General features: G+C 50.7%; 1 protein-coding gene across 1 annotated transcript in view; it reads left to right on the forward strand.

Annotated features, from left to right (window-relative positions):
• Positions 1-24,346, forward strand: part of CDH22 (cadherin 22) — a 78,117-nt gene that overhangs the window by 4,083 nt on the left and 49,688 nt on the right. The window contains exons 2-3 of the mRNA XM_049869239.1: positions 6,883-7,177; positions 22,623-22,742. Of these exons, the coding sequence (XP_049725196.1) occupies positions 6,883-7,177; positions 22,623-22,742 (415 nt within the window). The remainder of the gene's footprint in view (positions 1-6,882; positions 7,178-22,622; positions 22,743-24,346) is intronic.

Raw genomic sequence — 24,346 nt, forward strand, 5'->3', positions numbered from 1 at the left:
TGAGTCCTGACACATGCTTGGCGAACGTTAGCTTTTATTAGTTTAGATCTCACCTGCTCTCTCTACCACCCAAGTATGCTGTCCACGCAGATACTACAAAGCCCTGCCCCAAACCCAGAAAGCCTTTAGGCATCCTGGTTCCTCACCGCTCAGTGGGGAAGGTGATCACTAGCCCGCCCGCTTCTCAAAGAATATGAGTTGGGGCCGTTACAAACCACCTGTCCTTTTCCCGGCTGAGTACCGTGTATATTCAAGTGTTGTGTGCTCACGCACATGTAGGCATGCACACACACTCATTCCATGCTCTCGATCTTCAGGGAGAAAGGACTTCTCCATGGTTTCAGTTAATTCACTGTCTCTCGGTTCCCCCACCCCAAGGATCCGCCGCTTGGAGCATCCGTCCTTGTCGAATTCCAAAGGTAGCTTAGCAACAGCACCATCCACAGAGTGAACCCCGGGCAACCCAATGGTAACCTATTTTACAACCGCCTCCTCCATCACTTACTGCCAGGCTCCTGTCCGCACCCACAGGAACCGCTGGGCCCCTGAGTGGCCGCCAAGGCCCCACACAAAGGGCTCTCTCCCCAGCCCGCCCCCCAGCATCGGCCCTGGCCCACCTCTTCCCCTCACCTTCTCACAACACCCACCCTCCACGCCACATCCTGGCATTTCCATAAAATCCGGGTCCTTTGACTAATCCCTCTTCCGAACTATAATTTCCCCCGAGGCTTCTGTTAGCTGGATGTGGATTTTGTAGGATTTTTCTTTTTCTTTTTTTTTGAGAAAGATAGAATTATGGGGTCAGCACTTATGACCAACTCCCGTAGGCGGTGAGATCTATTTTAGATATACGGCAGGATTAAAGTAGGGAGGAGAGCAGATTTAATTACGCTGCTAATATTTAAGGAAAATTGATGAACTCCTGGTTTGTAAGTAGCCCAGGCGTGAGCAGATACCTCATTCTGGGGGAGGCTTTTTATTTGATTTGCTTTCTGTTTAAACCTTGGACTTGTTTTATTTGCATAGCCATACTGTCCGTTTAATTGTCTTTAATAAGGCAAACGTACCTCTGCTCACATTCAATTTTGATTTAATTAGGAGGAAGTAATTAATGGCCTTGTGAATCCCATTTTTCAGGCCCCCAGGATGGGAAACCCTCACTCTTGTGTTTTCCACTTTGTCTTTGATCAAGGGCTGGGGGTGGGATGGGGGGATCTCCTCCGGGGTTGCATACAGTGAATGCAATGGCAAGTACCCAGGGTGTGGAGTCAAACAGGCCTTGGGGCTGCTGCTTTTTGGCTGTGTGATTTTAGGTAGGATTTGGACCCTCTCTGAGCCTCGGTTTGCCAATCTGTACAATGAGGAGAGTAATCCCTGATTTATAAGATCATTATGAGACACCAAAGAGATAGTGGTGAAAAGGGTCTAGAACTGAGCCTGGCATATAGTAAATTCCCAGGGACTCTCTTCCCTAGTCTGTGTGTACCTGAGACTTCACAGTGTGGCTGGCTACTCCAGAAATGCCAGGAAGACAGATGAGGAATTCTAATGACAGTTATGTCTTTCATTATTCATCTCTTCGGTGTTTGGTGCTATGCTCTGTGCTGGGTGCTGGGGAGATGGGAACAGGCCATAAGTTCAATCCTCAGGGAGCTCACAGTCTCACACTTCCACATGTATACACACTCACACACACTTGCACACACATTTTTCTCCCCACCCCTGCTGCATTTCCTCTGCCGGCATAGGTAGAGCACCTCGGCATGGGGAGCTCAGACACTAGTCAAACTTAGCCCACGCCCCTGAGGCCCGTGACAGCTGGAAGACGGATGTGCAACACTGGGTGTTACTGGGAAGCATGGAGCATGGCAGAGGGGGCAGGGGCACAGAGCAGGCGGGGTCTCTTCAACCAAATGGAAGGGCATCTGAGAGGGCTAACTGGAGGAAGAAACAAGCCCAGTCTGAAAGACAAGAAGGTATTCATTGAGTGATGACACTATATCTCCAAAGGGGCAGGGCTGGAGCCTGTGGTTCTTATGTCAGGGGAAGGGGAGATGAACTAGGTGACCCCCCCAGCCCTCCTTAGACCAGGCTGGGAAAAGAGGAGGGAATTGATCCATGCTGTTTTGAGCACCTACTGTGTACCAGGAGCTTCCACATATTATGAATCTGCAGAATCTATGAGTAAGTAATATCAGTCCCATTTACGGATGAGCAAACTGAGGCACAGGAAAGGGTAGCCACTTGCCCAGGCCCATGCAGCAGGTCAGTGCAAAGCTGAAACTGGCACCCAGCTGTCCCTGACTCAAAAGTCCTTCATCTTCCTGATTTGTGGTTTGAGATCCTTTTTGAAAGGATGAAATGGAGGCGCAGAGAGCAGAGGCCATCGGTGACTGTGGCCTGTTGGATGCAGGACAGAAGACAGGTGTCAGGGCCTCTCCCCAGTCATGGCCCTGCATCCTCATCTTCCCTGTCCCCAGTGACTCCCCATCTCCCTCATCCTCAGCCAGAAGCATTTTAAGCAGACTAACCAGATTCTCCGAGGCTGCAGAAGGACCAACCCATGGTTTGGAGTCAAACAGACCAGGCCGCACCTCAGTCTCTTCATCTGGAAAATGGGTCTACAGTTACCTGTGTTCCAGAGCTAAATTAGGTTTTCATGGATGGCCTGCAACACGTGTCTGGCATATAGTAGGCACTCAATAGGTGGGAGCACCAGCCTCCACTCATAGTGAGCATCTTGAGAATTATCATCCGGAGGGGGAGCTGGGGCACCCCCTCCCCTCTGCAGAGTCAGGACCCAGGCAGGCAGGGCAGGCAGTCTCGGCCCAGCCCGAATCCCCCTGTTCCGAGCTCTTAGCATCGGCCCTGTCTGACTCTGCAGTCCCCAGAGAGCAGCCGCTTGGCCCAGGGTGGACTCCACGTTGCACTTCATAGAACATCAATGACATCACTCCTGGGTTCCACTCCCTCCTTCCCACTCCTCACTCTTAAGTAATTCCTGTCCAGGGTCTGAGTGAAAAGGTCAAGGGCTGCAGGGACATAAGGAGACCAAGGAGACAGAAAAGGAAGGGAACAACTATTGACAGAGTGCTTAGGTCATGACGAGCCTGCTCTCACTGACTCCTCACCACTTGCTGTGCCAGGTAGGGCTTGGTCTGATTCCTCAGGTGGGAAAACAGGCTCAGAGAGGTAAAATTGCAAGTCCGTGTTCACAGCATTAGTGGACAAAGGCAGGTTAGCTGTGGACTCAGGAGCTTAGCTTTTCCCACTTAACAGCTGTGTGACCAAATAAATGGCTTCTCCTCTCTGTGCCTCAGTTTTGTCATCTGAGAAATGGGAAGAACAACACTGTTTCATGATAAGGACCAATAAGGTAATAGCGATTAAGCATCCCCCTCCCCCTCAGAGACATCAGTTCTGCCACACTGCTTACGAATGACACAGTAAGCAGACAACAGGTCTGATTGGGAAGTGGGTGAAGGCACACCTGGGGGAGCAGAGCCACCCAATCCCAGCCCCGTCTCCCCTGGGCAAAGGTGGAGGAAAACCATAAACAGCAAACAGGGGAGACAGGTCTCCTCATCCCCGGCACTGCCAGTGATTCAGGGCCGACATCCTGAGATCATTTTATTGGGGGCATTAAACTGAGTTATGAGGTTTTTACAATCCAGCCACTTATGAGAAATCTATTAACAGTAACTGGACAGGAAGGAGGCTTCTTGGTGGAACCCAGGATGGGCATTAATTGGGGCAATCTATAACAGGACGGGGACCCGGAAAGGTTCCACCAGATGCCTCCATTTACTCCCTGCAATTTCTGCTGAGAATCAGCAGACTTGCCAAAAAGAGAGAGATGCCCATTAATCGGCTAATGAAATATGAAAATGTTTATGGGCCATTCAATCTTCCAAATGGCACTTCTATAATCCACCTCTCAGACACCAAGTTCCACTGGCAGAATTTATACCCAGGCTCCTCCCGCGGGCCAAGGGTGGGCTTGTATCCCGTGTCGTGACCACTCATTGGCACCTGTTCCCCTGATGAGTGGGCTGGGGTACAAGGAGTGCTAGCCCCAAAGAGCCCTCAGGGCTTGTCTCGTTCATGCCCTGTCTTCCTGGAAGCTTAGAAAGGAACAGGGATCCACCCAAGGTCACCGGCATCATTGGATGCGTTTTCCTCTGTTCAGGGCCACCTCGGAGACTTGGACATCGGGGGATACAGACTTGGGCGTTTCTGTTGGGGGAACAGCCTTCTTGCTGGTTCCTTGCCCAAGAGATCCTGGTGCAGTGCAAACACTCTGGACCCTGGAGTCTAAATGTGCCTGAATTAAATCCCAGTTATATATAGCTCCCATTTAATAATAATGTAATAATAACGATAGCTACCATTTATTGGACACTTATTATGTCTCATGCAGGGCTGATTTTCAGCTAGTACACACTGGAATGAGTGTACTGTTTGTTAAAGTAGTGAACACCCTTCATAACTGTGGTAAATAGCCCCTCTCCTCTCCCTCACCTTAACTCTCAGCTCCTTGGGCCTCCAGGACCCAGCAAACACTCCCTGCCTAGCCCAGCAGGGGCCTGGCTGCAGTACCTTCCATGGTCAGTGCCCCAGCCACACCGGTGTTCAATATTTTAAATGTCACCTGAGACCAGGCAAGTGCTAAGAACCTCGTGTGGTTGGTAATTCTGTTCATGCCTCAACATCCCAAAGAGGAAGGAGTAGGAGTCCCACGTTACAGATGGAGCGACTGAGGCCCAGAGAGGCACGGCGATGTATGCAAGGACATGCAGGGAGGTGATGATGGAGCCAAGGCTAGGCCAGGGTGGGCCGTCCTCCTTCCCATGGGCTCCCCCAGGCATGGAGCCAGGTTGGTGTCTCCAGAGATCAGAGCTCACACAAATCATCCCAGTCTCCTCATCTGTAAAATGAGGCTAGCAAAACCCACTCTTGCAGCATTTTGTTGTTGTTTAGGATTTCCTTTTTTCTATAATTTATTTTATTTTTGTAGTTGTTGTTGAGAATATACACAGCAGAACAGGCACCAACAGTTTCTGCATGTACGGTTCAGTAACACTGATTACATTCTTCAAGTTGTGCAAACATTCTCACGCTCCTTTTCAGAACAGTTCCTCCCTCATTAGCATAAACTCACTGCCCGCTAAGTTTCCTGTCTAATCTTTCCAGTTGCTGTAGTCCATTTAACCCCATATAGATAGTTCTTAAAAGAGCACAAAGCTCAGGGGAGACTTTCTTTACTAGTTAACCTCAACTGTTGTTTGTTTTTTAAGAAGACTTCAGGGGTATTTTTGGTTTAAGGTTTAAAGATTATCTCAGGGCAATAGTTTCAGGGATTTATCCAGCCTCCATGGCTCCAGAAAGTCTGGATTCCATGAGACTTTGAAAGTCTGTTTTGCATGTCCCCTCCTCTATAGAATCGTTGATCAAAATGTTCAGTAATGGTAGCTGGGCACCATTCAGTTCTCCTGGCCTCATGGCACAGCATTTTTTAAGAGCCCTGAACAAGATAAGTGTGTAAAATTGTTAGCACAGTGCCTGGCACATGGTAGGTGCTCCTTCAATTTGCATTCCCTTTCCTCCTCTCTCCCTCACTCCTATCCCTACCATGTGCCAAACTCTGAGCCTGGCTCTCCAGATGCCAAGATGAGTAAGAGATCACCCCTACCTCCTGGGGACTCAGAGCCTAGGAAGAGATGGACCTGTACGTCAGAGTGAGGTCCACAGACCAGCAGCCTGAAAGCTTGTCACCAGCACCCACCACCAGTTGCCACGGAGTTGACTCTGACTCTGACTCTCGGAGACCATGTCAGAGTAGAACTGTGCTCCATGGGATTTTCAATGGCTGATTTTTTGGAAGTAGATTGCCAGCCCTTTCTTCTGAGACATCTCTGAATAGACGAACTTTCAGCCCTTGGGTTAGCAGCTGAGTGCATTACCCATTTGCACCACCCAGGACTCCTGAAAACTTGCCATCGTTGTTGTTGTTGTGTGCCATCAAGTCAATTCCGACTCATAGCAACCCCATTATACGGAGCAGAACTGTGTCATAGGCTTTCCTAGGCTATAATCTTTATGGGAGCAGATTGCCAGGTCTTTCTTCTGTAGAGCAGCTGGTGAGTTCAAACCGATGACCTTTTGTTTAGCAGCTGAGTGCTTAACCATTTCACCACCAGGGCTCCTTGAAAGCTTGTTAGGAATGCAAAACAAAACAAAAACAAAAAAAAATACCTCAGGCAGCACCCCAGATCTACTGAGTCAGAATCTGCATTTTATCAAGATTCCCAGGTGGTTTGCATGCATGCCAAGGTTTGAGAAGTAGTCTACAGCTACAGCAGTTCTACAAAGCTGAACATGATAGTGATGGCTTGATGTACTAAGAGACCATGGCGTGGGGGTGGGGATAGAGAGGAATCCTGAAAAGCTTCCTGGAAGAGGTGGCATTTGAGCTGAGCCTTGAAAGATGAGTAGACTTTCCATGGGGCAGAGAAATAAAGGCAGGGAGCTCAAAGCCGAAGCCCTAGGGTCCCTCGTGCTGAAAAGCACAGAGGTATGGCGGTGCCTTTGGGCTCCTTTGTAAAGGCAATGGGGAGCCGTAGAAGGATCGCAAGCAGGGGAGGACTGTTGGGATCCACCTCTTAGGCTATTTGCTCTGGCCGCAGAGGGAAAGGTAGATTTTGGAACAGGGCTGGACACAGTGAGGCCTGGACTAGGATAAATGAGGTGTGGCTTCCCAGTCCTCAGCGTCTTCACCAAAAACATGGGTGTATCTTAGGGAGCAGACCCCCGTTGGGACCAGGGGGAGGCCAAGAGGAGCCCCCACCCGAGCCTCCACTCCATCTTCCTCCTGCTCCCCAGATCCACTCGGACTCAGACGAGGGTGACGGTGCCATCAAGTACACCATCTCAGGTGAGGGCGCTGGCACCATCTTCCTAATTGATGAGCTGACGGGTGACATCCACGCCATGGAGCGCCTGGACCGAGAGCAGAAAACCTTCTACACGCTGCGGGCCCAGGCCCGGGACCGTGCCACCAACCGCCTGTTGGAGCCCGAGTCGGAGTTCATCATCAAGGTGCAGGACATCAATGACAGCGAGCCCCGCTTCCTGCATGGCCCCTACATTGGCAGCGTGGCCGAGCTCTCGCCCACAGGTGGGCTCCGCTCCAGGGCTGGGGGTGAGCCAGAGTCATGTGCCCTCCAGGGGAGGGGACCACCAGGCCCTGAGTGGGAGCCTGCTGTGGGGGGGAATGGTTTTTCTGGGGGAGCAGAAGAGGCAGGAACTTCTGCCCCAGGGCAGAAGGCACAGGTGTGAGCACAGGTGCCCGCATGGCTCAGGTATCCTCCCAGAGACCATCACACACACACAGGCACAGCTGCACACCTGGACAAAGCCACACACATGGACTCAGCCACATACGTGGACATGGCCCCTACACAGACCTCCACATGGACACAGCCACACACTTGGACATGGTCCTTAACCCCCACACACAGGCACAGCTGTACACTGGGACAAAGCCACACACATGAACTCAGCCACATGCATGGACACAGACCCACACATGGGCACGGCCACACACTCAGGCATGGTCCCCCACCCACACACAGGCATAGCTGCGTATCTAGCCACCACCGAGCACACAAGCACAGCGCCACATACAAGCTCACCTGCCCACCTGTGCCCACGCCACCCACAAGCACAGCTCCACCTACTGGCACAATGGGCAGAGCCACCCCCAAGCCCCCATTGACACAGCCCCCCACCCAGGCCCCGTGTCCACCTCAACATAGCCCTTCACCAGAGCCCAACGCCACACCCACAGACGCAACCGCACACAGATGCAATCACGTGTCTAGACACAACTAGACATGGCACACCTACAACGAGAAACAACCACAGGGACGCACGGTGGAGACAAGGCACAAATGTACACCCAGACATAGCTTCATACCCTGCCACAGCCACATGAAACCCCACACAGGAAACTGCACCTCATGTAGGTATCCACAGACAGCCACCTACACGGACACAGGCAGATGCCACACCCAGACATCACCATCCTGGGCCAGCTCCACTAGCGTGCAGCCCCAGGCAGGCGTGGGCATAGCCAGGTGCAACAGTGTCCCACCAGCTTCATTCACTGCCCACAAAGAAGCCACCATACACACCAAGACCCACAGTGTAGGCGCATACAGAGATAGCTGAACCCGACAAAGATTCAGGCGCACACACTCGGCTAAGGTGGCAAACGCCCAGGGACACTGCACACACACAGTTGCACACATAGGAAAACACCAGGGAATACACACACGGAAACACACATCTACTAGAAGACCTCAGACACAGCCACACTCGGAAACTCACATTCACACAGCGCCGGGGAACGGAATCTGAGGGCCAGGTGAACCTGCCGTCTCCCGCTGTGGGACCCCAGACATTGTCCAACCATCAAGCCTTCACCCAGCCTGGGCTCCTGAGGCTCTGGTGGAAGCTGGAGTCATGGGGCAAACGGGTGCAAGGAGTAGCTGCCATCTCCTTCCCCTACTAAGTGTTAACCTAAGTCATCTGAACAGGGAGCAGTGGCACTGGGTCCTAGACCACACTCACTGTCTGCCTGTGGTCAAGGGTTCCAGGTGCCTCGCTCTCAGCCTCCAGCTCTGCCACTGGCTGTCAGAGGCCAGGGGTGTTTGGGTTCTGGGGGAGAGTGCAGTGAGGCCCCAGCCCCCTGCCCTGGGTTGGCCAGATCTGGCAGGTTGGTGGATGATTAGACAGCAGTGATGGGAAAGGAGGAGGTGAACCAGAGAGTGGTGGGCCGAAACGGGTAGGGGAGAATGGGGGGAGAGGGCAGTTATGGCACTGTGTGAGTGCAGGCTGGTGTACACACACACGGCGGGTACACACGTGTGCCTGGTGTCCATGTGCACTCACACACGTGCTGGTGCGCATATGTATCCACACACATGTGCAGGTGTGCATATGCATCCACAGGTGTGTGCCTGCTGTCCATGTGCATTCACACACGTGTGCAGATGTGCACTGTGTGGCTAGCTGAATGGCACTTTAAGGCCTGTGCATGCATGTAACTTGGCATGTGTCTGTTTGACTGTGTTCATTTGTTCATTTAGCAAATATTTGCTGAGAACCTACTATGTGTTAAGCGCTGTTCTAGGCACTGGAGACACAGCAGTGAACAGGCAAACAAGACTCCCAGCTCTTGTTGAGGGTACATTCTAGATGGGGGAGACAGGCAATAGGCAAGTAACCAAATATATCATTGATCCGGGAAGGAGGTGCCATTGAAAGAAAGAACTGAAGGTGTGAGCCCCAGGGGAAGAGGAAAGTTTGTGCAAATGCCTGAGGTTGAATTCCCTCAAGGGGTTTGGGGGACCAGTGTGGCTGGAGCAGAGTGAGCGAGGAGGAGATCAGGTCATGCAGCCATGCAGACCGTAGTCAGGGCTTTGCCTTCCATGTTGAGCGAGCTAGGAAATCAGCAGAGAGTTGTATTCAGAGGAGTGGCATGAGCTAACTTAATTTTAACAGGATCCCACGGCCGTTCCGTAAAGATTAGAATGGGGAAAGAGACATGGGCAGAAGTAGGTTTCCCAATGAAGAGGATATTGCAGTCATCTAGGCAGGAAATGATGGTGGCTTGGAACAAGGTGGCACCCGCGGAGGCGTTGAAAAGAGGTCGACTTTGGGATATATTTTGAAAGTACAGCTGAAAGCCTTTGCTAATGGATTGAATGTAGGGTGTGAGAGAAAGAAAATTCAGGGATGGCTGTGGAGATTTTGACCTGAGCAATTAGCTAGATGGAATTTCCATTTACCAAGATAGTGGAAACAGTGAGGGGGACAGATTTGGGGGTGGAAGGAAATCCAGAGTTTGGTTTCCGACGTACTAAGTTGGAAACACTAAGTAGCTGAGCAAAGGTCTTGAACAAGCAGTTGAATATATAGGTTCGGAGGAGAGGTCTGGCTGGAGAGATGAATTTTGAAGTTGTCAGTGGCAGAGACTCGTGGACTTTCAGGCCCAATGGGAACTTAGAAATCAATTTTGCAAGTGGGGAAACTGAGGCTCAGGGGGATCAGTGACTTGTCCAAGGTTATGTAACAAGTCTAAGGCAGTTCCAGGTCCAGCATTCCCCACCTGCTGACTCAAGCTCTGGCCCAAGAAGATATGACCCTGTCTCCCTTCACCCAATGCTGACCTGCACGTTGCTGCTTGGAAAGGCCAGAAGGGTGGGAGAGATGAGGCTGGAGAAGGAAGCAGGAGCCATGGCTGAAGGGCTGAAGGGAAGCGGGTAGCCTGGGAAAGACTTAAGCCAGGAAGTACTATGAGCAGTCTTGCATTTTAGAAAGCTCCCTCTCTGCAATGTGGAGAATGGGTGGGGATGGGGGGTGCCAGGTGGAGGCATAGCCCCTATATCCACAATGGTGGCTCCTCCATCACACCTCATTCTCACATCAACTCTGAGAGGTATGCGGGACTGATGTTAGCATCCCCATTGAAAAGATGGCATTACTGAGGCTCAGAAAGAGATGTACCCACAGTTACATAGGAAGTCCATGATTGAGCAAATCACTGGGCTTGGCTCCCAGACTGTTCAGACCCTTGTTTCGCAGACAGGGAAACCAAAGCTGAGAGAAGGGGAAGGACTTGCCCAAGGTCCCACAGAGACCAGCCCTGTCTCCTTTCCCTCCCCCAGCCCGCCAACCTTCACCTTCTACTCAGGGAAAAGTCAGGCAGAGGGACTCAACTGGGACAAGCGGGGAGGCGAGAAGGGGGGGGGGGAAGAAGTAGAAATTAAATTAGTTTATTTCATTTGAGCATCTTTTTGAAGGGGAAGCGAATCCAACACCAGGGTGCTTGTGGAGACTCCAGGCAGCTTTGAAAATCAGTCACAATTATGGAGCCTCCTGATCGGAGTTGCGGGGGCGGGGCCGACAAGTGGGCAGCTTCGGAGATCAGAAGGAGCAGGGACGCAGCTCAGGACATCAAAGGCGGCAGCACTTGCAAATTAAACCACTCAGAGCTTGAAAGGGAAAGGAAGTGTGCCAGGGGCCTCTGATGAGCCACGCGCCTGAGAAGGGGCACGCCAGCCATGCTGAGCCGGGGGTGCAGGAAGCAGGTCACGAGCTGACAGTCAGGAGACCTAGCTCCCCATGTGACCTTGGCCAAGCCCCCACCCCTCTTTGGGCCCCAAGTTCCCTTCTGAGCGTTGAGGGAGTTCAAGCATTTGGCAGATATTTATTGGGTGCCTACTATGTGTCAGGCACTGTTCCCTGCATTGGGGATTCTTAGGAAACCTACATACTAAGAGAAGTAAAGAAATAAGCAAGCAACTACACAATGGGGCAGGTAGTGTAAGTGCTATGAAAGCTAAGAGAATCAGGAATGGTATTGTGGGGGTGATAGTTTAGAATGATCAAGGGAGGTCTCCTATAAGAGGACATTTGAAGAAATGTCTGAAGAAACCAAGGGAGCAAAATAAGGAGTTGTCTAAAACAGTGGTTTTCAAGCTTTACTGGTCATCCAGGTTACCTGGATAGCTAGTTAAACACAGATTGCTGGATCTCACCCCCAGAATTTATGATTCAGTATGTCTGGGGTAGTGCCCGAGAGTTTGCATTTCAGACAAATTCCCAGGGGATGCCGATGCTGCTGGTCTGGAGATCACACTGTGAGGACCACTAAGCTAGAAGAAGAGTGTTCCTGGCAGAGGCAACAGCAAGTGCAAAGATCCTCAGGCAGCATGTGTTTGTCATGTTTGCAGAATAGCCTGGAGGCCAGCGAATGAGAAGGAGAGTATCTCATGAGGTCAGTTGAGGTACTGGCAGCTGGATCACATAGGACTTTGTAGCCATTGAAAGATTTCCAGTTGTGCTCTGAGTGAGATGGAAAGCAGAAGAGTGGCATGACCCAACTTGTGTTTTAAAAGGGTGATTCATTGGCCGCCATGTTCAAAATAGACTGTAGGGGGTTGAGGGATGCATGAGGAGGCAAATGCAACTGTTCAGGTAGATAGTGACTTGGACCAGAGTAGGAGGTGAGGAGAGATTTGGGATTCTGGATGTACTTTGAAGGTAGAGCCAAAGACTTTGTGAGGAATTGGGTGTGGGGAATGAGAGAGAGAGGAGTCATGCATGACCCTGAGGTTTTTGACCTGAACGACTGGCTGGATGGAGCTACTGAGGCCGGAATGCACCCTGACACACAATTCCGAATTCAGTTTTGAAGATGTCAAGGTTAAGACATCTACTGGAAATCCAAGTGGAGATGTCAGAGAAACAGTTGGATCTGTGAGTCTGGAGATCAGGTGGGAGATCAAGGTTAGAGACACAACTTCGGAAGTCAACAGGAGAGAGAGGGAATTTAAAGCTGGATGTTGGATCAGCTTGCCAAGGGAGTGAGTTTTGATAAAGAAGAGCTGGATCTCTCAATGCAATCCCTTCCCTAGCGTGTCATGATCTGACCAGTGGACAGTGAGAGGATTTGCAGGGCTCCCATACCCAGTTCAACTCCATCTACTTATTATTGTCAACTGTGTACAAGACACTAGACTTGGCGCTGTTAAGGATACAGAAATGAGAAGTTGAATTCAACACACATTTGTTAGCCACTACTTTATTCTGGGCATTGCAGGGGGTATAAAGATAAGTAATTGAATTAAATCCACAAATGTTTATTAGCACCCATTATATACAGGGCCTCCAGTATACTTGGCTCTGTAGGGGCACAAAGGTGAGTCACTGACTTAGTAAACATCTATTTGCACCTGCTTTATACATGGCCCCACAGGGGTAGAAAAATAAGTCCTTGTTGTTGTTGCTGCCATTGAGTCAGCTCCCGACTCAAGACAATCCCATGCACAACAGAAAGAACTACTTCCCAGTTCTGTGTCATCTTCATGATCGGTTGCAGATCAGACCATTGTGCTCCATAGGGTTTTCACTGGTTGATTTTTTGGGAGTAGATTGCCAGGCCTTTCTTCCTAGTCTGTCTTAGTCTGAAAGCTCCTCTGAAACCTGCTACGCATCAGCGTAACACGAAACCACCATTGACAGATGGGCGGTGGCTGCATATGAGGTGCTCTGTCGAGAAACTGAACCCAGGACTCCCACATGGAAGGAGAGAATTCTATTACTGAACCACCAATAGAATCCAGGAAAATAAGTAGCTACTTTCAATTCATTAAACACATATGAGTGCCTACTATGTACCTGGCACTTTGCTAGGTATGTGAGGATGCAAAAACGAGCAAGACACAGCTCTGACCTCAGAGTAGTAGCAGTTCAGTTTCATCTCTTGTGCCAACTCTAATCACTTGGTAGCGGCTGCAGAGCTGTGTTTAGAAGGAGTCTGAGTCCTCATTCAGGCTCAGCAGAAACGAGTGCCACAATCGATTAGTGATGTCTGCTGTGAGCAGAGGGAGGAGAATATGGCAGCACATGTGCTGTAGAGTTGACATTGTTGGACTACAGGGCTAGGGCTCAACAGACTGTGGAAATGGGCAGGGGCCCTGCTGCAGCACTTTGCTATGTATTCCAGTTGCTCTGTGAGCAGCATCTTTAATAGATGGAAAAAGACTGTTTTGTAGTGCAGCCTGCACTTCTTGGGACATTCACTAAATATCAGGTATCGGACAACACTGCTTTCGCAGAGCTATTTTCCTTTATTCTCACAATCCTGGGGAATAAGCAGGGCAGGTATTACTGTCCTCATTTTACTGATGAGGAAATAAATGCAAAGAGAGATAAAGTGAGTTTTGCTTAAGGTTCCGCAGAAAGAACTGGAGCCAGAGCCAGACCCAGAACCGGGAACCAGCACTCAAGTTACTTGACCATACGTGCATGGCTTCCTTGGGGGATATAGTCATGACCATTTGTTTAGCTTACACAGGACTTTACAGCTTGCAAACCACTTTCATATCCCTAATCTCATTTCATCCTCCCAGGAGCTCTCCTGGGATGAGTGTCGGTGCTCCTATTTTACAACTGGGGAAACTGAGGCTCAAAGAGGGGAAGGGAAATAAAATTGGGACAGTGCACTGATTCAGTGCTTGGGAGGGGGCAGAGGGCAGAGAGGACAGGGGGAAGGCAGGAGACGGTGTGTTCCCCCAGGCCTCATTTGGGGCTGGGAGCCTCCGATTGTCCCGTGTTCAGCCAGAGAGAGAGAGAGTGGCTCAGCAGCCCTCAGGCCCAAGCCAGGAATCAATCGCTGGCCTCTGCAGAGACAACTTCTAAAGATGTTTTTAATTAAAGTCCAGGAAGATCTATATGTGCAATATCTCCTCGCCTAGCAACGGCACTGGCTCTCATCACCCGGCTTGGGGGAACAGGACAAGAGGTTTCTGGTGGCGGGGTGGCAGGAAGGAGCAGAGGCCCTGGCCCTCAGGAGAGCAGCCTTTGGCCCAGGTAATCTGGGTAGAAGAGGGGTGTATCCATGCTCTTCTTTGCCTTTTTATCAATAAATCATTCAACAAACATGAGGACCCTTCTCTGTGCCCAGCCCTGTGCCTGCACGGCACTGGGATACAAAGGTGAGACAGCCACCATCCTGCCCTAAAGTGACTAGTGCATAGCAGGTGCTCTGTAGTTGCTGGGTGAGTAAATGGAACAGAATTATAAGCAATAAGTGTTTACTTTCTGCAGCTGGCACAGGGGTACTATTGCAGACACTTAGAGTGTTGCTGTCCCAAACAAAGAGGTCACCAGATTACTTCACCGAGGGTTCCACTTATATGTTGAGAGCACCAAAGAGCTTATGGGTCTCAGTTTGAGGTGGTAGGAGACTCTTCTCTTTTGGGGGACATATTAGATCCCCATACACATACTGTGTTTTATTGACTATGCAAAGGCATTGACTGTGTGGGTCATAACAAATTATGGATAACATTGCAAAGAATGAGAATTCCTGAACACTTAATTGTGCTCATGCAGAACCTGTACATAGACCAAGAGGCGGTTGTTTGAACAGGACATGAGGATATTGCTTGGTTTAAAATCAGGAAGGGTGTGCATCAGGGTTGTATCCTTTCACTATACTTACTCAATCTGTATTCTAAGCAAATCCAAGAAGCTGGACTATATGAAGAAGAACGCAGCCTCAGGATTGGAGGAAGACTCATTAACAACCTGCAATATGCAGATGACAACCTTGCCTGCTGAAAGCAAGAGGACTTGAAGCACTTACTGATGAAAATCAAAGACTACAGCCTTCAATATGAATTACACCTCAAAATAAAGAAAACAAAAATCCTCACAACCGGACCAATAAGCAACATCATGATAAATGGAGAAAAGATTAAAGTTGTCAAGGATTTCATTTTACTTGGATCTACAATCAACACCCATGGAAGCAGCAGTCAAGAAATCAAAAGACATACTGCATTGGGCAAATCTGCTGCAAAAGACCTCTTTAAAGTGTTGAAAAGCAAAGATGTCACTTTGAGAACTAAGGTGACCCAAGCCATGGTATTTTCAATCACCTCGTATGCATATGAAAGCTAGACAATGAATAAGAAAGATCAAAGAAGAATTGATGCCTTTGAATTATGGTGTTGGCAAAGAATATTGAATATACCATGGACTGCCAGAAGAATGAACAAATCTGTCTCGGAACAAGTACAGCCAGCAAGCTCCTTAGAAGCAAGGATGGCGAAACTTCGTCTCAGGTACTTTGGACATCTTCTCAGGAGGAACCAGTCCCTGGAGAAAGACATCATGCTTGGTAAAGTAGAGGGTCAGCAAAAAAGAGGAAGCGCCTCAAAGAGATGGATTGACGCAGTGGCTGCCGCAATGGGCTCAAGCACAACAATGATTGTGAGGATGGCACAGGACCAGGCAGGGTTTCGTTCTGTTGTACATGGGGTTGCTATGAGTTGGAACTTGACGGCACCTAACAACAACACACTCTGGGTTGCCTAGAGGGCAAATTCATTCTGGGGTCCATAAAGAAAGAAAGAGTGAGGGGAGGGTGTTCTGGCATTCCCTGGAGACTGGAGAAGTGAGTGTTTGCAATGTAGGAGGTCTCCCACCCCACTGGGCCAAACATTGCCTTTTTTCTTGTCCTTCCTCCCTTCTTTCTCACTCTCCCCTTGCTTTGTATTATCTGTGTCTCTGTTCTATTTTTCTCTGACTCTGTTTCTGTGTATCTCTACTTTTCTGCTCTATCTCTGTATTTCTGTCTCTTTGCATCTGTCTCGCTGTCTCTGTCCCACTTTCTCTCTGGCTTTATATATCTCTGTCACTCTGACCCTCATCTGTTTGTCTCTGTCCTCATTTCTCTCTCTGTCTCTGGGTATCTGTGTTTTTCCTCTTTCTCTCTGCCCCTCTGCCCCTTATTTCTGTCCCTCATTTCCCTGTCTCTGACCCACTTTTTTTCCCCATCTCTTTGTGCCACCTTCTCTGTTTCTTGTCTCTGGACCTGCTCCCTCCCCCTCTGGCCTGCGACCTCCCCTCCCTCCCAGCCTTGTTCCTGCGTCTCCTGTGTATGATTCATCTACATTACGCTGCCCTGACTGGGTGGCTGGAAGTGGAGGCTGCCCTGACTGGATGGCTGGAAGTGGGGTCGAGGCCAGCCTAGTGAGCCTGTATTATAAGAGATGATTGAAGAGGGAGCTGGGGAGGGTGGTGGGGGAAGCTCGGGAGGGGACTTGTTTCCTGTGTAATCTGAGCGTTCAGAGCCGTTCTGGCAGCAGCAGGGGGTGGGACTCATTTTTTATAAATGTTTGAGAAGCTAAATGTGAGCCAAGGGTTTCCCCAGGCCCAGCAGGGCAGCAGTGGGAAGTAGAGAAGAGGCAGGATGATAATAATTACAAACATCTTCATAATAATGACACTTGGTCACCTTGGTTGAAGACTCTGTTCTTTTCCAGAGTGCTTCACCTATTTTTTCTTATTAAGAGGTCTCCCACAACCTGGGAAGACGAGAGGGATAAAGCGTTATCTTCATTTTACAGAAGGGAAACTGAGGCCCAGGCAGGTCAGGGAGTTTTCCCACAGCCACACCAAGAGCCAAGAACAGGACTGGAATAAGCATTTATGTCCTCAGTCCCTGAGCTCCAATCTCCACTGTGCCACCCCCTCCCTGAGCCCTCTGGGGCTCCTCTTGAGGGTTCTGGAGGCTGAGTCTGGGGCTCAGTTGCATCTCACAAATAGTGAGGGCTAAGGGAGAAGAAAGGAAAGAATTCTGTCCTGACAGCCAGAACATGGGTTCCAATTCTGACTTCATGACCAACCTTGTCAGAGCCACCCAGGTAAACCAGAAATGAGAAGTAGACAGACAAGCCTCCCTCCTCCCACTCTTGGTGCCCAGGGGTCTCCTACTCAGGGCTAAGGGTACAGCCCCAGGTGCCTCCTGACCATATGGAGAGAGGCAGAAGGAATGAACTCGTATTGAGCACCCACTACATGCCCGGCTTCACCAGCCACTCAAATCCCTCATCTCTAACCCTCATAACAGTTCAGGCCCCTCTAATATTACAGGTAAGGAAGCAAGTCAGACAGTGGAAAGACTTGGTCCAGAGCACACAGTGAAGAAGTAGTGGGATTTGAACCTAGGACTCTGATGCCAGAGTTCACTCAGTCTTCATGAAGGTGTGTCTGACTCCTCACGCTGACCTTACCTGTGAGGAGGACAGCTGACTTGGTGGCCTGAGTCATCTTTGTTGCTTCCTTCTGTGTATCAGTCACAGTACGGGCACAGAGAGTCTGGGGAGGGTGAAATGACAGCTATTCACACTTGGGCTTGAGTTTTTTCCATCACTTACTAGCGATGAGACCTTGGGAGGGTCATGGATCACTCTGTGACTCAGTTTCCTCATCATTCCAATGAAGGATTGAGCTAGGACAGCAGTTATCAGCCTGGGATTCACTGAGAATCACTCTGGAAGCTTGTAAAAATACATTTTACCACCTCCAGAGAGCCCTATTTCATTGGCCTGGGGTGAGACTCCTCGTGTTTTATTTTAAAGCTCCCAGGAGATTCTACTGTGCAGCCAGCTTGAGAACCACTCATTTCTGGGCTCTCCAAGGGTCAGCTTTGCCAGTTCTAATGTTCCACATAGATCGCAGGGCCCCTCAGATCCTGTTTACTAAGGATTCAGCTATAGAGACCCTCCTCTTCCAGGCTGAACTCAGAACCTTAACCCTACCCAGCAAAGTGGCTGGGCGTCAGCACCACGGACAGCAGACCGCTCCTCCCAGCCAATCCCTTGAACACGTCGGGGAGGGAGAGTCCTGAGCTAGCTCCCTGACCTTCCCCTCCTCTTCCTTCCTCCTTTCTCTGCTTCTTCTCTCTCTCTCTCACTCGCCCATCTACTTCTGCTCTCCAGGTTCTCCTCCCACCTATAAGGCAGGATACACTGGGTTTTGACATCAGACAGACCTGGGTTTGAATCCTGCCTCTCTTACTTCCTTACTAGGTGAACTTGTTACTTAACTTCACTCAGCCTTCATTTCCTCATCTGTAAAGTGGAAATTTTAATACAATTTACTTCAAGGCTTTATTGTATAAATTCCATGAGTTACTGTACATAAAGGGCTTATCATAGTATCTAGCACAAAGTAGTTATTCAATATATGGTAACAATCGTTATCATGGAGCCCTGGTTGAGCAGTGGGTAAGAGCTCAGCTGCTAACCAAAAGGTCAGCAGTTCAAATCCACCAACTGCTTCTTGGAAACCCTATGGGGCAGCTCTACTCTGTCCTATAGGGTTACTATGAATCGAAATCAACTCGATGGCAATGGGTTTGGTTTTTTTGGTTTATTATTATGAGACGGATTGAGCGAGGCATTGGTGGTTTAGTGGTAGAATTCTCACCTTCCATGTGGGAGACTGGGTTTGATTCCCAACCAGTGCAGCTCAGGCACAGCCACCACCCGTCTGTCAGCAGAGGCTTCCGTGTTGCTATGATGCAGAAGAGGTTTCAGCAGAGCTTCCAGACTAAGATGGACTAGGAAGAAAGACCTGGCCATCTACTTCTGAAAATCAGTCAGTGAAAACCCTGTGGATCACAGTGGTTGGATCCAGTCATGGGGATGGCTCAGAGCTGGAAAGCATGTCATTCCGTTGTGCATGGGTAGAGTGGAGGCTGACTCCATGGCAGCCAATAACAACAACATCATCATTATTATTATTATTGTTGAATTAAAAACAAAAAACAAATCCATTCCCATTGAGTTGATTCTGACTCATAGTAACCCTATAGGACAGAATAGAACTTCCCCATAGTGTTTCCAAGGAGCAGCTGGTGGATTTGAACTGCCAGCCTTTTGGTTAGCAGCCAAGCTCTTAACCACTGTGCTACCATAATGGGGTTCATTAGTAATCCATATTTTCACCCTTGACTGTGCAGAGCAGTTTCCTCAGCTGTAAAATGGGAAACATGCAGTGGTGTTGCTCATACCAGCTCACGAGAACCGAATATGGATTCTCAGGAGTTTTGTGAGCCAGTACATGTCCCACTGGTAGCTCAAAAGCATCCATGGTAGGGTATTTACATCACAGAAATCTGCAAACACTACACAGCAGGGGTCCCCCACCTCAAAGCCAATAATTACACATTTTCCAGCACACCACTGCATCTACACCGTGGAGTTGGTGCAAGGACCAAAGGAGAGACTGGACACAATGATGCATTGCAGCATGTAAACTGCCGAACCCAGGGAGTTGACCCTGAGGTGGCCCCACAGCAGCCACAAGCATGACACCTTTTTGCCTGCCAATTCTGGGGAGCTGCTGACTTGTAAAGAAGATAGGAGGGGATGTGTGGCCTGAGGAATCCATTCCCCTGGGGCCCGGGGCACCGGTGGTAAATCACTGACCCTTCACCATCCCCACGTGTTGGCGTTAACTGTAACGGCTGCAATAAAGAATCCCGGATTGGGAAAATGATTCCATCATCCCCTCGGGAGTCCATGGGTTGCAGCCAGGGAGAGTGAGAGAGAGAGAGCTCAGCTGGGTCCCTGGGGAGTCACTTAGCCCGGCATTGTGCCTTGCCCAGGCGGTGGGGGGTGGGGGACATGATGGGGAAGTGTCAAGGAGACCCTTTCTCATAACAGTTTCAACAGCCACTATTTATTGAGCACCCACCATGAGCCTGATGCTTTATGTATCTTCTCCCATTTCAATACCTCCATGACGCAGGCACGGTTGTGCTATTGTATACTGCCATGCAGGGCCTCCTGAGATGACAACAACTTGCATTTATTGGTTCTTTTTTTTAGCATGAGCCAGACGCTGGCCTCGGTGCTGAACATGGAACGATCCCAAGAGTTTGATGGTGCTATTGTGGAAACTCTGGTGGTGTAGTGGTTAAGTGCTACGGCTGCTAACCAAAGGGTCAGCAGTTCGAATCTACCAGGCGCTCCTCAAAAACTCAATGGGGCAGTTCTACTCTGTCCTATAGGGTCGCTATGAGTCAGAATCGACTCGACGGCACTGGGTTTGGTTTTTTTGCTTTATTACCCTGTTTCACCTTTATTACCCTGTTTCACAAATGAGAAAATTGAGGCACAGAGGGGTTCATGACACACCCAAGGTCAAACTGCTACTAAATGGCAGAGTCATCACTGATTGTAACTCCATCCACCAGGCCACCATCCCCAGAGTCACTGTGCCTGCACTAACACTAGCACCCAGAAGGGCTTTGGCATCAGTAAGTCCTAGGTTCAAATTCCAGCACTTTCTCATTGTGTGCCCTGTCTTTTCCCCTGTGACCTGTTTCTTCACCTGGAATATTAGAGGGGCCCGTTCTGCTCCCAGAGATGCTATGAAGGTTAGAGATGTGGGATTTAAGTGGCTGGTGCAGCTGGGCATGGAGCGGATCCTCAGTAGGAGTTCTCTCCTGCCCCTTCTCTTTGTATGGTTAGAAGGCACCTGGGGCTGTGCCCTTGGCCCCGAGTAGAAGACCCTTGGGCACCAGCATCAACAGGGAGGGGGCTTGTCCACCCCTTTTCCTAGCTTCTCCAGGCAACTGACATGGTTGACATGGAGCTGGAGCTGCCAGAGAAAGAGGCGCATTGCAGGGCCAGATTAGGAGGCTCAAACTGGGAGGGGGGACCCTGAGAGGGAAATGAGAAATGCAAAAGAGTGAAAAATAAATACATGTGTCTGTCTGGAATGATCGAGGGCCCCAGGCTGGAGGCGGGAGAGCCAGGCGGCAGGCTGGGCTTAGCAGAATTGCTGCAGTAGCACTTCCAGACTTTCACTCATTAGCCAGGCAGTGGACTGGCCTTACCTCCCAGCATGCAGCCTGCTGGCCAGGAGAGCCCAATCCCGGTCCCAGAGGGCCCTATCCAAACTCTCAGCAGGCGTAGGCCTCCCCGCACCCTGGCAGGACACCCAGCAGAGGGCATCTCCCTGAAGTGGGGTCTGAATCTTATCCCCCCGTGAATCATAGCCTGAGCCCCAAGACCCCCTCTTTGGCTCTGCACCTTACCTCTCCCCTCTGGGAAGGTCCAGATGGACCAGACAGCTTTGCTGGACCCTCCATCTGACCCGCCCCCCCAACCCCACCACCGCCCAGTCCAGCCTCACGTCCCAAGCCCTGCTTTCGTTAAATTGAACATGATGTCAAATTAGAGCCATCTCTGGGACAGGCCGAGAGAAGCTCCCAGTTTAATGAGGCAGCGTCGAAAATCAATAACTTAATTGCCGCCGTTTGATGGACTTTTATCCAATTTATACTCTCCCCAGCAGTCTACGTGCAGAGCATAAGGAGGAGTTGTGGGAGGCTGCCTGGGCACCTAGAAGGAGGGGCAAGGAGGGCACCACCGTCCGCAGCCATCTACTTCCCAAAAGGAAAGTAGGGCGCTGCTGTCCTCCTGCCCAGGGCCCCCAGGGCCAGGAGGCTCTGGGCTCTGAACTCCCAAGGAACTCTGTTGCCCCTCAGGGGCAGGAGGGGGCAGGTGTCCCTGTGGGGGAGGAGTCCCTTGAGGAGTCAGAGGGGATGGGTAGAAAGAAAACTGAACTGGTTCCAACTCTGAGACTTGACCTTAAGTGACAGGGTGAAAATGATGGTTGCCACCATTCATTGAAAGAGCCCTGGTGGCGCAATGGTTAAGCACTTGGCTGCTAACCGAAAGATTGGTGGAGGTTCGAACCCACCCAGCGGCTTCTCGGGAGAAAGACCTGGCAATCTGCTCCCATAAAGATTACAGCCTAGGAAAACCTATGGGGCAGTTCTGCTCCGTCACATGGGCTCACTATGAGTCAAAAATCGACTCAGTGGCAACTGACAACAATAACCACCTCTTGAGACACTACTCTGAGCCCTGAGCTTGAACGCATTTCCTCAACCTCGTGAACCAGGGAGTAGGGTTACCCTCATCTTGCTGAAGAGGAAAGAAATTTGATAGCTGCCCCCGCAGTGAGACTGGAATCCAGCTCCACCGCCAACCTCGTGCCGCTAGGAAGGCTGCCAGTCAGGACGCGGGGTGGAGACTGAGGCAATGGCGACTGTGAGGGGGCTGGCCTCGATGGCCGCCAGCCTAGGCCTCCTCTCCCAGCTTCCCTGGGGTGGGGAGGGGTGGGAGTGAGGAGTACAACGGCCCCAGGTGACTCTGTCTCGCTTGGTCCCCCGGGCCCAGGCACGTCGGTGATGCAGGTGATGGCCTCAGATGCAGATGACCCCACGTACGGCAGCAGCGCTCGGCTGGTGTACAGCGTGCTGGATGGCGAGCACCACTTCGCGGTGGACCCCAAGACTGGTGAGGGGCGGGACCGGGCCAGGGGGGCGGGGCCTGTCCGAAAGGTAGGGGCCGGGGTGGGGACGCTGGGGGCGGGGCCGGGAGCCGGATCTGGGGCGGGGCGGGGTTCGAGGGGCGGGGCCTGAAGGGAACAGAGAGGAGGTGCCAGGGGGCGGAGCCCGGTGGGCGGGCCCAGGGCCATAGCCTGCTCTCAGACCTCGGAATCAAGGATCGAGTCTCTCCAAACAGCGTTGGGGGTGCGGCAGATACGAGACACCGAGGCGTCTTGCCGGCACCAGAAGACCTCCAGGGTCACGGGATGGGGCAGCCAGGCAAGAAAAGGAAAGGTCTAAGGAACAAAAAATGAATTGAGGGTGGGAGGGGTCTGTAAGGGTTACAGAAAGACAAAAAGTCAGGAGACAGCAGCCGTGAGCGCCCTGAAAGGACTTCAGAAGCCTGAGCTAACCGGCTCCACTTGTCCTTGGCGCTAAATTGAGGTGGGCTTGTCCGCAGCCCTTAGGGGTCGTCAGGATAGTTTAGGAGGGGTGCCGGGTGAAGGGCACCTTTTCAGCAACTTTGAAAGCTCTGCTCACACAGCAGTTGTTAAGGATCTGGCGAAACGTCATTTGAGGAGAGACAGAGACTGCTAACGGACGGGCGACTACTTTCTCATCCCCTCCCCCGACACCACCAAACAACGTAGCAGCACCCCAACCCACCGTCCCCCACTTCGCTCACTGCGAGGTTAGAACTTGATTACATTTCTGAGGGTCTTGCCAGAGGCAAGGAGGACAGACAGAAGTCTGAGGCACAGAGATGTGCAGCGACTCAGTCGAGGTCACACAGCTGGACTGTCCATAGATATTGCCTAAATGGGCCAGATTACATTCCCACCAGCCCCGTGAAAGAGTGCCTCTTTCTCCTTCTCACCGTGGCGGAGTCTCATGGCCCCCTTCAGATAGGAGGAACAGGGCAAGAGTGAAGGCAGGAGAGGGGACATGAGACTCCACGGAACGTTAAGCAAATGCCCTCACGGGGCTCACAGTGCAGTGGGGGCAGGGGACAGGCATAGACAGGGGAGATCAGGAGGCAAGGCTTCTTGGAGGCGGTAGCAGCAGATCTCCAAAGGTTGTTTCAGTGTTGCCCAGGCTGAGATTGCAGAGAAGGGCATTCCAGGCAGAGGACATGGTGCAGGCAAGAGCTGGGAGGAAGAACACAGTTTGAGGCATGAGGGGAGTTGTAAGCAACTCAGGTTTGGGGACACTGGAGTGCTGAGAGGTGAAGGAACAGGCTGGCTGTGTGGAGTGTAAACCAGGCTAAGGAGCTTGTATTTCATTCTATTGGCAATGGGAGGGGGCATTGATGGATTCGGGTTTTTTGTGTGTTTTTGTTTTGTGCCCCCCCCCCCCCGCTTCTCTCTTTCCTTGCAAAAGTAATACCTTTTGGAAAACATTTAAACAAAGAAATGTAAAAAATAGAAAAGAAAGTACTTCCCACCTCCCACCCCCAGTAATTGAAGCCCCAAAGGTAGCCACTTGGTATATATATAGCCTATGAGATCTGGGACTCATTTGCTTGAAAAATATTGAGTTTTTTTTAATAGATAATACATTTCAGTGTTTGAA

Source organism: Elephas maximus, chromosome 25, assembly GCF_024166365.1.
Source record: "Elephas maximus indicus isolate mEleMax1 chromosome 25, mEleMax1 primary haplotype, whole genome shotgun sequence".
Classification (NCBI taxonomy): Eukaryota; Metazoa; Chordata; class Mammalia; order Proboscidea; family Elephantidae; genus Elephas; species Elephas maximus.